The sequence below is a fragment of the Vipera berus genome, assembly GCF_964194415.1.
Source record: "Vipera berus genome assembly, chromosome: 3".
Taxonomy (NCBI): domain Eukaryota; kingdom Metazoa; phylum Chordata; class Lepidosauria; order Squamata; family Viperidae; genus Vipera; species Vipera berus.
This window is the reverse complement of record NC_138204.1, coordinates 34,343,674-34,359,630: the sequence shown is the minus strand read 5'-3', so window position 1 is coordinate 34,359,630 and position 15,957 is coordinate 34,343,674. Positions and strand designations below refer to the sequence as shown.

General features: G+C 38.2%; 1 protein-coding gene across 2 annotated transcripts in view; it reads left to right on the top strand.

Moving 5' to 3' along the window:
- Positions 1-1,821: 1,821 nt before the first annotated feature.
- ERGIC3 (ERGIC and golgi 3) overlaps positions 1,822-15,957 on the top strand; it is a 20,423-nt gene continuing 6,287 nt past the window's right edge. The window contains exons 1-7 of one of the 2 annotated variants that reach the window (XM_081323916.1): positions 1,822-1,922; positions 4,480-4,550; positions 6,859-6,946; positions 8,091-8,177; positions 8,453-8,546; positions 10,070-10,235; positions 11,423-11,480. In XM_081323916.1, the coding sequence (XP_081180042.1) occupies positions 1,835-1,922; positions 4,480-4,550; positions 6,859-6,946; positions 8,091-8,177; positions 8,453-8,546; positions 10,070-10,235; positions 11,423-11,480 (652 nt within the window). In that variant the 5' untranslated portion in view covers positions 1,822-1,834. Of the gene's footprint in view, positions 1,923-4,479; positions 4,551-6,858; positions 6,947-8,090; positions 8,211-8,452; positions 8,547-10,069; positions 10,236-11,422; positions 11,481-15,957 lie in introns of both variants that reach the window. The other variant, XM_081323915.1, reaches the window with a different exon arrangement.

The window sequence follows — 15,957 nt, the reverse complement described above, 5'->3', positions numbered from 1 at the left end:
GAATGTAATAAGCATAAACATGGAAAAGCTCAACAATGAAATATGAGATTAATCAACTACATATTGACATCTTAGGCATCAGTGAATTGAACAATGACATTGTTTTCATAGGAAGGTTATAGCAGACAGCACTTGGGTACAGTCCATGGTTCTCTTTCAGCTAGATAAGTATCTCCTGCTACTTTGAATAACAAGGAGTAAACATAGGATAATAGTAACCATAGAAGTTCCTTTCTCCTTTTTTACTATTTGATCATTACTACTGTGACGCAGTGGCTCAGTGGGTTAGGACGCTGAGCTTGTCGATCAGATGGTCGGCAGTTTGGCGGGTCGAATCCCAAGTGCCGCGTAACAGAGTGAGCGCCTGTTACTCGTCCCAGCTTCTGCCAACCTAGCAGTTCGAAAGCACGTAAAAATGCAAGTAGAAAAATAGGGACCACTACGGTGGGAAGGTAACAGCGTTCCGTGTGCCTTTGGCGTCTAGTCATGCCGGCCACATGACCACGGAGATGTCCTCGGACAAGCGCTGGCTCTTCGGCTTTGAAACGGAGATGAGCACCGGCCCCTAGAGTCGGAAACGACTAGCACACATGTGCGGGGGAACCTTTACCTTTACCTTACTGTGAAATTAAAATAAAGATTAGTGGCTAACAAAGTCCCATTGTTTAAAAAAAATTAAAATGTTGAAAAGCTTTAATTGTATAATTAAATTTGTAAATCACAATTTTGCTGTTTGATCTGCATTGGGAGAATAGAACAGACCTTATGGACATTTACAGAAACAGGAACTGGGGGTCAAAATGTGTATTTTTCAGTTAAGATTTAATTCCCAGTGAGGTATAAAATGTCATTGAAACTTAAAATAATTACTGCTTTTTTGTTATAACTTTTAATAGCTAGGGCCTAGATAGCTCTGGAATGTTTATTTTATACTTCAAATTGCTCATCCCCCAAATGGACTAATTCAGAAGAATAAAAGCAGAAATGTTCCATATTCTTTACATAACTAGGCAAATGCCTCGCAGAAGTTCATTTTAAATATTTCTCAGATTTATTTTTTTTAAGAGCACTTTAAAAATCCTGGATTTAGTACAAGTTTTCTATCAGGTATTACAGATATTTCATAGTACTCTAATATGGTATTTCCCTAACAATAATTCTATTTTTCCATACCCACATTATGTATTAATAATTTTCTGAGATTCTAGAAACTCAACCCTTGGTTATTTCTTCATTATATTTATAATCTATGCCACCACTTCTTGCAACTAGTGGCCAACAGTTGCTTATTATCTGTTCTCAATAATCCTTTGCTTCTTTACAGTTAGAGAACTTCAGCTAGCTATACAGTACACATCTTAGTAACTGAACTAGGTATTTCAGGTCTAGAATGAAAAGCCATTATAAATGTCCCTGGGGGCTGTTTGAGAGTTGCAAATGGAAGATCCTCAAAGACAAAAAAACCTGTATGGTGTATCATTTATAAATTGGCGGTATCATTAGAAAGATAAAGGTGGTTTATAACAATCCTGAAGATTAATTCGAACTCCCCCGTCTAAACCTCTGACCACTAGAAACAAAAGGATGTAACGTTTCCACACTTTGATCCAGGTTAGACAAAAGATTCGCTGTTGTGCAACCCAGGACATCATGCACTGAAGCGCCTCAAAATTGCTCCGTTTTGGCGACGAGAAGGATACACCCACCGAAATCAGGATTTTAGTCCTGAGAGAAAGCCAATACCTGTCGCCCACCCCTTGATAACTAGCAGAGGGCGGGGCGAGGGCCGGAAGTTCGTCGTGTCTTCTGGTTCGTGGGAGGGGGAGTGTCCATCATGGAGTCGCTATGGAGGCTGAAGCGGTTCGATGCCTTCCCCAAGACGCTGGAAGATTTTCGGGTTAAGACCTGTGGCGGCGCTTTCGGTGAGGGGCTGCCGGCTGTCCGAGGACTCCGAGGGCTGCTGTCGGGAGGAAGACGAGGGGTTGCTCTTGCAGAGATCCCTGCTAGTTTAAAGCGGTCTTAAGTTGAGGCATAGTGTTGCACATGCAGACAGACCAGCGTGGTGTTTCATGTGTGAACTGAAAAGAGTTTGGCTCATTTTGTTTGTCTTTTGGTCTTGTGGATTGTTTGTGAAGTTGGATCTTTCTCAGCTTGGTGATCGGTAGCGAAATTGTCATATTGGAAAGTATCGAGGCTGAACTTAACGTTGGTTTTTCTTCTCTGTTACGTTTTCATACCTGACGTTTTCTCCATGACTGCAACAGCATTAATTCAGAAGGCAGTATATGTTGTTATATGTGCATTGAATGTGTATGAGGAAATCGTTTTCAGAAAATGCAGCCTAGACAGTGTTTCCATTTATTTTTTTTAGCAAATTAGTCTTTAAAAATGTACAGAATGGCCAGGATTATGAAGTGATTGCTTGGTACTGCTTTAGTACCACTTGCTGGTAAGGAACCTAAATGGATTTTTCTAGCAATCCAATGAACTATTGACTCTCTTGGGGGGAAAAAATCAGTAAACCTATGAATCAGTAAATCTATTCATTGTACTTTCTCCAGTCTAGAACCATATGGTAGATTAGATTTTTTTTAACTTAGATCTTTTAGCCTTTGACAAATGTCCTGTCATTTAATACTGAGTAAATTTTTCCAAGAAAATATGTCTTCTACTGAGGACTGGAAAAGCAGTCAAATTATCTTATAATGGCTTTCTTTATCATTGCTTATTTTAAAGTACAGTAATCCATACTCTTTTAAAGTAATATAGAGTTGAGACAAAGAATCAGAACTGATCTTGCAGAGATATTGAATGGATGCTTTTTGATGATTCCATTGCTTGTTTAAAATTTAAATGTTCTGAAATATAGCATCTCAAAACTATATTAAATATTTAAAAATATATATGAATCAGTACATAATCTCTTTTTTGAGTATTTTTTGGCTATATAGTACTTTTTTATAATTTGTTTTTCACTTGTATTTGTCCAAGCTTTTTATTTATTTGTTACATACAGTAGGTATGTGTTTCTGAATTTATTACTGCTCAGGATTCAGCACCACTCCTTTAAATATGTGCTTATAGATAGGTAACAATAGTAGAAATTTTAATTAAAGCAGTTTCCTGGAAACTGAAAAAATGAAATGTATGCAAAGCTTTTTAAGCATCCTTTGAAAATGCAAGTTGATTGCTGCTGCTGCCAATGTTCAGCCCTGTCCTTTGGGACTTCTTTGAGGATAAGAACACATTCACCAATCTGTAGAGATCAAAAATAAACAAGAGAAAGGAAGACTTTAAAGAAAGCTTGCATCCTTCTTGGAAGAAAATATCAGTCTTCCATGGAGAATGAACATTTGCATGCAAAAATTATAATAATCTCTTATAAATAATCACATAAAATATATATTCTATTGTCTAGCTTTTAAAAATTATGGTGAGAATAATGGCTGATTGTTAGTATATGAATATTTAACAATTTATTATTGAAGAGAAATGAATATTACCTATTTTATTTTTTCACTTTGTTAAAGGTCTTGAAAACTAAGAAAGGACTTTTCCTCCTGATTTTTTTATTTTATTGGTGTAGTAAAAGCATTGCACCATATTGCATCTGAATAACACAAACATGTTTGTTTTACCAATTTATTATTAGGAAGTTTCATCAGGCAGTTACTTTTCCACATGCAGCTGGAGTGCAAAATATATTTTTCACATGTTTTTGCATGCATTTTTTTCTATGAATTTAAAAAAATGGTATTGAATCCCTTTCTCTCATCAAGTACATAGAGGCTGATTGGTTTCCTGGGAAATCTTCAAATTTTCATGTCTTTTTACAGTGCTGAGCATTTTAACTGAAGGCACTGGGTGAATTGCAAAGGGCTTAGCCAGTTCCTCCAGATGATTCCCTGCATGATTCCTTGAGCAAGCTAAACATGCTTGTAGTGTTATTTTCTTAAAAAGTATGGATTTTCATTTCCTGTCAGGGAAATCCCACTGAGGCCCCCCTGTTAGACTCTGAGGTATCCCATATGTTTATAGTACATGAAACATACAAAAATTGTTAGGGAGGTGATGATGATGATGATGATGATGATGATGATAATTTGTAAGCCTTGTAAGTAACTCAGAATCACTGTGAGTGAACTAGACAGCCATTTAATTTTAAATAAATAGATAAATATATTAAACTTGTATGCTGCTCAACTCTCAACAATTTTGAGTGGCTCAAAAGTTATAATAAAATCAATAACATATAAATGGCTTTTATTCAGTGATAGATTTTTTTTGTTCGCAGAGTACTACATTTCTGGTATTTCTGTAGAATGGGAAAAGATCTATTTGAAATTATAGAAAAACAGTATATATAGATCATTAATCTGTCCAGCTAAATACTTTACAGCTTCTATGCTTAAATGTTAATACAATGATAAATAAGTTTTAAGATATGACAACATGTAACTTTCCTTTCTTCATATGCAGTGACTGTAATCAGTGGACTCATCATGTTCTTCCTGTTCTTCTCAGAGCTCCAGTACTATCTTACAAAGGAGGTAAATGAGTCTTCTTGTCCTAGGATATACATTTCTGAATATAAACCTTCAATTTTCTCACATATTCTTTAGAAGCATATACTGTATTACAGGGCTTTTCAACCTTTTCACCCATTGTACCACTTTTAGGATATGGCAACATCCGAGTACCACCAGTCGCCTAGCAAGGTGTCAAAAATTTGATGACAAAAAAAAGGAAAAAAGTGATGAAGTACAGGTAGTCCTCGACTTACAACAGTTCGCTTAGTGACTGTTTGAAGTTACAGTGGCACTAAAAAAATGCCCCCCAACCCACAGCCGAGCAAGACACCTGCCTGCCCGCCTGGCAGTGCTCTTGTGAGCATTTCTGTTGAGGATTGGCAGTGGGGATGGGGTGGGGGGTGTTTGGTTTTTATTCCCCCCCCCTCGGCTGGGTGGTTGCAGCAGGTTTTGGTCACTTCACATGACCCTGGGACACTGACCATCATAAATATCAATCAGTTGCCAAGCATCTGAATGTAAATCACAAAACCCTGGAGATGCTGCAACATTCCAGCTGATCGGCGCTTCTTCTGGGCTCAGCAGAAGCTCCAGGATCAGCGCCGAGCTCCAGCTGGAGCCTGGCGCTGATCCTGGTGCTTCCACTGAGCCTGACAGCCCCGAACTGATCCCGGCGCTTCCGCTGACCCCTGACAGCCCTGCAGCTCCAGCCATCTCTCGCTTAGGCTTGTGCGGTGCTGCCACCGGTTCAGCTCATTACCCTCCCCAACTACCACTTTTCTAGGATGGTCACATACCACCTGCCAGGTGCCAATGTACCACAGGTGGTACCCGTACCACTGGTCGAAAAGCCCTGCTGTATTAGATATTACCAAATGGTTTCAAAGTTCCCTACGTGTCCTGTGAAATCTGTAGCAGCTATGTCTTCCAGGCTAATTTATCCTACAAGATGTCTAGAAAGATAAAAGGTAGATCAAATACATCATTCTGCAAGTGGAATAAAAATGTAAATTTTGTTATTATAGGCCATTTTCAGGACATGTAAGCAGAAAGTATACGTTTAATAATATATTTAAAAACATAGTTTTATGTTTCTGAAGAAATTGCTCTAATTGTATTTTACATTTTTATTAAAATTAATGTAGTTTGAAGTCATTAATTGCTATTCTTTTCCCATTGCATGTTTTTGCTTGCCTCTTTTGCACGCATCTAATAAAAGGAAATGTTACTTCAGGTTCCTGTCTTCTACCTTAATATGACTATTGTGCCTCTGGAGGATTTTCCTTTTCTTTATAACAGGTGTCTTGAAAGAAGCAATACAAATTGTATGTCTCCTGCTCACTATATTGTAGTATGTTCAAGCTGAATTCCTTACATTATTATCCTAGAGATGTATTGGGCTACAACTCTGAGGAGTCCAGAATATGGGAAATATTTCTTTGGTTTAGATTTCCAAAACACACAACCACTCCTCTTTAGTTCTTTGAATACAGGATGCTTGAAAGCAAGCAAATTTAAAAACAAAAAACAAAAAACCTCCTGATGAGTTTTTGAATGGAATGTATTTACTCATTTTTACTCATTTTTAATATAATAGAAAATGTCAGAAATCTCTTGGATCTCATCTTCACCAAATTCTCATGGAGTCTAGCTTAAAATTACCCTAGTAAATAAGGTGGGAGACCATAAAGGTGGGACTGCTGGGATTGTCATCACTAAACAAAGCAGTCGTGATACCATGCTAAGCAATGACAATCTTGGTCTCCATTGCCAAGCATAACCCAAGGCCTACTTGTATTCTTTTTCAAAATTATTATTTTCAAGGAAAAAAACTGCTGAAAGAAACAGGCATTCAAAAGAAGATAGAAGGAAGAGAAAAAAGCAGAAACAACCAGTATAAGGAATAAAATTTGGGTGATAACCAACAGATTTAAAAAATCATATGGCTAATATGTTCTAATAAGTTATGCATTTATGTGGAAAATATGTGAGCCAGTTACTCCTTGAACAGTTTGCAAGGTGCAGCAAAAGCTGTTTTAAAAACAAAAATAAAATATAACATTAAATGGTAGCGTTAAAACTTCTCAAAAAATCAACCATATTTTGAGTCTGCTTCTAAATTGAAATAAAGCAGGAGCTTGCTTTAACTCTGGTGGTAATTTGTTCACTAATTTTGGGCCTGTCATGGAGAAATCTGAATTAGTGCTTGATGTGAAACATATCCCATTGTGTCCCATTGATTTAAGAGGGCAGTAAAAATGTATGGGAATAAGTGATCCTATAAGTAGCTTGGGTCTTGATTTTTTGCTTGTTTTTTTTTTATCTTTAGATTCACCCAGAATTATATGTTGATAAATCAAGGGGAGATAAGCTACGGATAAATATAGACATTGCTTTTCCACATATGCCATGTGCCTGTGAGTAAACGGTATTGAATTTTACTTTTTAGTTAAATGAAATGATGGGAAAATGGACACTCCTTGTCTTCACATAGTATTTTATAATATTTTAATTAATCTTAAGAACAAGGGTCTGGAATCTCTGCAAAGTAAAGTAAGATTTTACCTAAAATTAAAAATAAATTCTTAAAAGTAAGATTTTACTTAAAAGCCAGTGCAGTCCAAGGCTGCATTAACAGAGAGATAAAACCAAGATCACATGAAGTGCTAGTACTACTTTATAATGCCTTGTTATTATACCACACTTGCATCCAGTTTTGGTCACCATGTTAAAAACGATATTATATTAAGACTCTAGAAAAGTGCAGAGAAAAGCAACAAAGCTGATTTAGCTAAAACATATGGAGGGTAAAACATATGAAGAATATTTGCAGTAATTGGATATGTCTAGTTTAACGAAAAGAAGGACTAGGGTTGACATGATAGCAGTGTTCCAATATCTAAGGGCCTGCCACAAAGAAGGGGTCAATCTATTTTCCAAAGCACCCAAAGGCAGCAGAACAATGGATGGAATGGAATGGATGAAAACTAATCAAGAAGAGAACCAACCTAGAAATAAGAAGAAATTTCCTGACAATTAGAACAATTAATCAGTAGAATAACTTGCCCCCAGAAGTTGTGGTTGCTCCAACACTGGAAGTTTTTAAGAAGAGATTGGATGGCCATTTGTCTGAAATGATACAGGTTTTCCAGTCTGAGAAGGGGGTTGGACTAGAAGACCTCCAAGGTCCCATCCAATTCTGTGATTCTCTTAAGATGGGTGCCGATTACAAGGGAGTAATATTGAAGTGGTAAAAGGAAGTACTACTCTTAAGGGTTAAGACATAAATAATAGATATATCTAAATGTTCTTTAACCTGCGGCATGCATCCTTTCTTGATTTTCAGCAATTCTCATGTATTAGTATTGATTCAGGATTTTCCCCTTAGATCTTATCTAGTGTGATTATGGATCTACATTGATTTTTAATTACCCCATCTTCTAATTGCTATAGTTTTCAAGAAAATTTCAGTGTTCTCATTAATGGCCTAATGGATATGTTGTATATTATAATTGTCTCCCAAGAAATTGGTTTTGAACTGTCTGTGTTTGTTACTTACAGATTTGAGCATTGATGCAATGGATGTGGCTGGAGAGCAACAATTAGATGTTGAGCATAATCTCTTCAAACAGCGCTTGGATAAAGATGGCAAGCATGTGACTCCAGAAGCAGAAAGACATGGTAGAATAGATATACTGTTCCAGTGTGGGAGCAGTATTGCAGATGAGATGGTAACACTGGGTTTAGTTTTGTGACATCTGATTTTAAGGGTATAAAAGTGACTGGCTGGCATAAGTTTCTATTGTGGCCAGATATTCGGTACAACTAATAGACATGGACCAGTATTAGTGATGTTTGAGCATGCTCTACACTGATATGCTTAGTCATACATTACTTTTACAGGTTTTATGTCTTTATTTCAGAGTTAGGAAAAGAAGAGGAACTATACTTTGACCCAAATTCATTAGATCCTGAACGCTGTGAAAGCTGTTACGGAGCAGAATCTGAGGATATCAAGTAGGTTTTACTTTTCTTACTATGACTGGGAAGCAAGAAAATGGTTTTGGGAGGGAGCTGCATAGCTATATCATTTTCTGAACTTACTAAGAAGGATTAAGCTTGTGGTTGTCTGTAGTTTAGCTGATATGTTTTCTTGCCTAGGACATCATATGAGTTTACTGGGCTTTTCATTGTTAATAGAGGGTAGGAAATGTTTCTCAAGTAATAGCAGACAGATTGAATCTGAATTAGTGGAAGTTTCAGCCACTTAATTTGGGTTTGGATTGAACCTTTCTTTTCACTCCAGGGTAAACTCTTATAAGGTCCCAAGGCAGATAGGATTGCAAACTGTGCAATAATAGTTTTGTCTGAAACAAAGCTGTTGGGTGGAAGTATTTTATTGCATTATTTTCTTAGCATGGTTACATCCAGGTATTTGAAGTATACACACATTGTTAACTGCAACAGTTACTATGCTTGTGTTGTCTCTCAAATATGGTCTGATATCCCCTGTTCCTATAAGTTTGCAGATGTGAAGTCTGCTGCATTTCTGGGAGCATAAAATAATTCTGTTTAATTCTTCATCTCAAGAAGAAAAAGAATCTATCCTTTCTGTAGGAGCGCTTGCCATAGGATTCTAAGCTATATTGCTCCTAAGACAATCAGCATAGTATGTTAGCCCTTTGAAATGCTTTCTACTGAGCCAGGAATAATCAAGAAATCCAAACTATCCCAAGCTCTTTGTCATGAGACTCTTCCTATAATATTTAATTGGATTCTCAGGCCCATCAATCAAAAGGCTCTGCACCATAAGCTATTTCAGCACATATTTGCTTCTATAACCCCGTTTAGAAAACAGTTGTGTATTGATGTCAGGTTTTCTGTCTCCGATCATTACCCAAGTACAGGTAGTCCTCGACTTACAACAATTCATTTATTGACCATTCAAAGTTACATCGCTGAAAAAAATGACTTACAACTGTTTTCACATTTACGACCATTGCAGCATCTCCATCATCACATGATCAAAATCCAGATGCTTGACAACTGGTTCGTATTTATGACAGTTGCAGTGTCCCGGGGTCATGTGATCCCATTTTGAGACAAGCAAAGTCAGTAGGGAAGTCAGATTCACTTAACAACCATGGTATTAACTTAACAACTGCAGTGATCACTTAACAACTGTGGCAAGAAAGATCATAAAATGGGGTAAAGCTCACTTAACAAATGTCTTGCTTAACCACAGAAATGTTGGGCTCAATTGTGGTTGTAAGGTGAGGACTACCTGTACTACTGTGATGGCTGTCTTAACTTTCCCTGTCTCCCAGTTTTCATATGCTTTGGAAATGCCATGACAGATATCTAGCAGACTATCTAATACTGCTTTCAGTTCATACAGGACTATTAGCTTTTTGGAAAAAAAAATCCCTTATAATCATAATTTTCAGGCTTTGTAATGCTGCTGTATGTTATAGCAGCAAACTATGATTATTTTTTTTCTATTTCTAATTAATGTGTTTATGTATGGGATTTTTTGGCAGGTGCTGCAATAATTGTGATGATGTGAGGGAAGCATACAGGCGACGAGGGTGGGCCTTCAAGAATCCAGATACTATAGAACAGTGCAAGAGAGAAGGATTTAGCCAGAAAATGCAGGAGCAGAAAAATGAGGGATGCAAAGTATATGGATTTTTAGAGGTCAATAAAGTGAGTATGACAATTTTTATCATTGTTCTGCATTGGCATTTCACCCAGTATGAACGTTTGATCATGCTAAGTAGAAATTCAGTAATAGTTCATTTAGTGACCATTCAAAGTTACAACAGCATTTAAAAAAGTGATTTATGACCATTTTTCACACTTACAACCGTTGCAGCATCCCCATGGTCATGTGATCAAAATTCAGATGCATAGCAACTGGTCATATATATGACTGTTACTGTGTCCCAGGGTGTGTGATCAGTTTTTGCCACCTTCTGACAAGCAGTCAAGCCAGATTCATTAACAATCAAGTGACTTTGACAGAACCTCACACATCTTTAGCTATTCAGACTCTGACTATGAAATAATTGTTTACTATTCAGTGAATGGATTGTTTCTGAGTATGTGCTCTAATTCCTTTAATAAGAATAGTATTGAGTTTAAGTAGGGACGCGGTGGCTCAGTGGGTTAGGATGCTGAGCTTGTCGATCTGAAGATCGGCAGTTTGGCGGGTCGAATCCCGAGTACCGCGTAGCAGAGTGAGCGCCTGTTACTCGTCCCAGCTTCTGCCAACCTAGCAGTTCGAAAGCACGTAAAAATGCAAGTAGAAAAATAGGGACCACTACGGTGGGAAGGTAACAGCGTTCCGTGCGCCTTTGGCGTCTAGTCATGCTGGCCACATGACCACGGAGACATCCTCGGACAAGCGCTGGCTCTTCGGCTTTGAAACAGAGATGAGCACCGGCCCCTAGAGTCGGAAACGACTAGCACGCATGTGCGGGGGAACCTTTACCTTTACCTATTGAGTTTAAATGTAGTTAGGCATATGTTTGAGGCAGTGCCTCTTTTCAGTGTGTAGTTCAGTAAACAATTTGCATTTAAAATAAGGATGGAGTGCTCATTCTTATATAAGGGCTCTATATTTTGACTGATATATTGAAAGGCCCAGAATATTCTTTCTAAAATTGAATTTAGCTGTTGTTTACAAATGAAAACAAAATGGATTTATATGTAGCTTTATTTGAAATGTTAGAAGCATCTGTTCAGATTCCATTTCAGGCAAAGGTATGTGTGCTCCTTTTAAATACCCAAATAAGAGGGATTTTCTTAATTTAAAAGGACACACTTTTCAAAGCTGATGCTGTTTGGTATAGAAAACTAGATCATTGAATGAGATTGGATTTCTTTTACAGGTAGCTGGCAATTTTCACTTTGCACCAGGAAAAAGCTTTCAACAGTCTCATGTTCATGGTAAAGTAACACTTGCACTGAATATCTTATAAACTTTCCCCGCCTCCTCCCTTAAATTTTAGGATACATTGATTGGTTGATGGTGTTTATATATTATCAGTCCAATTACTACACTGTAGTTGTGATGAACTCTAGCACTATAACTAATACATCATTCCTGGAGTGTAGAAGAACTAGCAAGAGGAAACATTTCAAAAGTACTGTTTTCATGAGAATAAGAAAGTTGTAGTATGCAAGGATCTCTCTCTCTCTCTCTCTCTCTCTCTCTCTCTCTCTCTCTCTCTCTCTCTCACACACACACACACACACACACACACACACACACACACACACACACAATAATTTCTTATCATTATTCCCTTCTGTATAGGGAATGCTATAAGTACAAGTTCAAAGGCATTCAGATGATATGACCATCTGTTTCCTTTTGCAGGACTGATTTAATAAAGTATGTTTTCAGCATATAAAAATAAAATGTCAGCATACAAGACATATTCAGTACACTTTAGATCAAATAAATGTTGGATATTTAAGACTGAAAAATTCATGTGTAATTTAAAGCAACAAACATTAGGTTTGTGATTTTAAAGATCTTCATATGCTCTGCAATTTTATTGCAGCTGCGGCATGCACTCTACTATGAATATAATGTGTTATTTCCTTTTTGTATGTGGCACTTGAGATGTTCTACATGAATCTGTAAATCTTATTGGTTGGATCGTGAGCTAAAACTGAATAAATAAGCTAATCTTCTTCAAGAGGAAGAAGGGCTTTGGCTTCTGCACAAAGCTTGCAAATTTACTTGATATCTATGAAAAAACTGTATAATAATTTCTTGAAAATTAAGTCAAATTCTGGGCTGGCTACTCTTCATTACAGTTTTTCATTCCTGTGTGGAAAGTCTCTTTGGCAGTACTTTATTCATTTTTCTGATGTTTGACATTGTTAATTTCAATTGCCTGCAAAAGGTACAAAGTCTTTGTGAAAAGTATTTGGTTCTTTATTTGTCTTCTAAGAATTTATTCTCTAAAAATAATTAAGTCAAAGTACCCTGAGTAGGATACCACCTCTGTAAATTTATTATTTATTATCTGTTACATGCAGTCCTAACTGAATTAGGTAATGTTCAAACATTTGGAAATATGCATGCATGCTGATGAAATTAAAGTCTTGTTGATTTATTTTATTTGCTAATTCTGTACTGTCTATAATGAAGGGGACTAATTTCTCCTGTTAAAGCTTGATGATACTTAAGGATTTGACCAAACTGAGGATGATATTTTGGTTCAAGAATCTGGGAATGGGCATTATATGGCTATGATGTTCCATTAAAATATTGAGATTGTTTTGATGATAATTCTGTTCTTAAAAAAAAAATTCCCTGAACATTTAGAGTATGTACTGCTATTTATCCTTTCTAATCCATTGAATCACACAAATTTTCTTATAGAAGCTGTATATATGTAAAGTAGTAAGGTCCCCTTCAAACTTTTTGTAGAGTATATATAAAGACCAGACTTAACACCATTGCAAAGTTAGCAAATATGGTTTTGAAGAAGAAGACAGGATTTATAGTAAACAATGGTTTAAGGTAAACTTTATTTATTTTATTTATTTTATTACATTTATATACCGCCCTTTCCCGAAGGACTCAGGGCGGTTTACAGGGTGATTAAAAAACCAAAATACAAAAGTTAAAAACAAATTTTAAAAGAAATTATATGTGTCCCTGTCTAAATAAAACCCCAGTTAAAATAAGATTAATCCTCAGCCTGGGCCAGAGAGCTCGAAGAGCCAGGTCTTCAGGCCCCGGCGGAATGAACGAAGGTCGGGGGCAGTCCTCAGCTCCACTGGCAGCTGGTTCCAAAGGGCAGGCGCCCCCACTGAGAAGGCCCTATCCCTGGGTGTTACCCGCCGGCAATCTCTTACCAGTGGCACCCTGAGAAGACCCTCCCTGTGGGAGCGCACTGGACGAAGGGAACTTGATGCCGGCAGCAGGTGTTCCCTCAGATATCCCGGACCCAAGCCATTCAGGGCTTTATAGGTCATCACCAGCACCTTGAATCTCACCCGGAGGGCAACCGGAAGCCAATGCAGCTCGCGGAGTAGAGGTGTTACATGGGAGTATCGGGAAACCCCCATCACAACTCGTGCGGCCGCATTCTGCACCAGCTGAAGCCTCCGAGTGGTCTTCAAGGGCAGCCCCATGTAGAGAGCGTTGCAGTAGTCTAAACGGGAGGTCACGAGCGCATGAGTGACTGTGCGTAGGGCATCTCGGCCCAGATAGGGTCGCAACTGGCGCACCAGGCGAACCTGGGCAAAAGCCCCCCTGGTCACGGCTCCTATATGGTCTTCAAAATTGAGTCGTGAATCCAGGAGGACGCCCAAGTTGCGAGCCCTATCAACGGGGGGTAACACCTCACCCCCCATCGTTAGAGATGGAATAGTCTGGTTGACCCGAGATGCCGATATGCACAGCCACTCAGTCTTGGCGGGATTGAGACGAAGCCTGTTTCTCCCCATCCAGACCTGGACCGCCTCCAGGCACCGAGACATCACGGCGAGGGCATCGCTGGGTTGGTTCGGGGTGGAAAGAAAAAGTTGGGTATCATCAGCATACTGATGATACCCCACCCCGAAACCACGAATGATCTCACCCAGCGGCTTCATATAGATGTTGAACAGGAGGGGCGAGAGAACCGACCCCTGAGGAACTCCACAAATGAGAGGCCTTGGGGCGGATCTCTGCCCTCCCGTCAACACCGACTGCGAACAGCCCAGGAGATAGGAGAAGAACCACCGTAAAACGGTGCCTCCCACTCCCAACCCCCTGAGACGCCGCAGTAGGATACCATGGTCGATGGTATCAAAAGCCGCTGAGAGATCTAATAGGACCAGGACAGAGGAGCAACCCCTTTGTAGAAGTATCAATGTTATCATTTGTCAACTCCTCACAATGAATTATTTTCCAAGAGAAATAAATTGGAATTTTTATAAAACTTATATATCAGAAGTAATTGAAGCCTATCACTCATAGAATTGGCAGGTTTGTCCCATAAACGTAACTCTCAATATCTAATCAAATCTTTACAAATGAAACAAGTATTTTAAATTTTATGTTGGTATGATTGGCTTGGTAGGGTTTGGCTGTTATGTTTTTTGTAGGTTTTGAGTTTTTATAGTGCATTTAAAATTGAAATTGGGCTGATTTGTTTGTGCATGTTTTAGTACCTTGCTGACTAAACTTACACTCTGACATTAAACGTTAGCATCTAAACTTAGATGCAGGTTCTGTTAGCTTTTTTATCGGAATACAATAGTGCTTTTCTTCCTTTTTTTCTTTTGAAGCTGCTGTGCAATGAAGTTGTTTATTTAAAAGGAAGTGGTCTGGTGGTTAAATAGTCCAATAGCGATGATGGTGGTGATGTTAATTTGTACTCTTGGTGGTGGTAGTTATTGTAAAGCATCAATCTGCTGCTTTTTATATTTTTCTTTTGTGGTGGAAGAGGGAGAGCGTCCCATCTCTCCCAAGAAGCAAGGACCCGGTGATGATTACTTCACCCTTCCAGACCACTAGCATCAGAAAGATATGTACAGAAAACCACATGAGAGCGTTTCCTTCTTTTTGCTATGGGAAAGAGAAAGGTTTTTTGTCATGAGCCGACAACAGGGATCTTAGTACAAGTAATGCCCATCAATTACTTCATTGGAGTTTTTTGTGCCTCCAACCCTCAGAACATTTTAAGCTTTAAAATGATTGGCAGTTCAGTGCTGAATGATGATTCATCCTCAGGTTAGATGGCATGCTACAGAGGAAGAGCTGAGTTATTTTTGCCATTTGGCGTTTATGATACAATTAAAGTAAAGCCCTCAGGATAGCTAGTTGCTGTTGCTGCTATGCAGGAAAAGAACATCTAAAGCAACAAAGGGAAAATTACAGTGGAAAAGGGGAAGCCATGGGAAAACTCAATATAGTGGAAGCTGAAGTAAATTGATTACTCTGACAGCTCAAAGATTAGTGAATTGTATGGACTGAAATTGGACACCTTCAGCCAGATGATTTTATTAATTAATTAAATGCTGTCCATTTTGCTTCCAAATCAGGAATAATGTAGCAAAGATCATCCTTGGGTAGAATGCATTCCGTATCTAAATAGTATCAATTAGATTTTGCAAAGAGCCCTTTAATATGGTAGGCAAGTTTATGCTGCAGCCGTTGATGCAGAAGGAGGGGTTGATCAGTTTCATAGTCAAATTCAATCCAAAATCGAATGCAAGCAAGATGTGTTGTACTTAGAGACAGGAATGCCAGTGTTGGAAATAGTAGCTAGCCAGATATTCTCAGGAACAGAAGTGAAGCAGCAGAACCACTTTTCAGTTTTTGCCACCTCAGTGATTTCTTCATGACATCATATTGATACAAAGAAGTGGCAGAACTCAGTTTTAGCGGCAAAGGTGCGGCTGGAAGCTTTGCAAC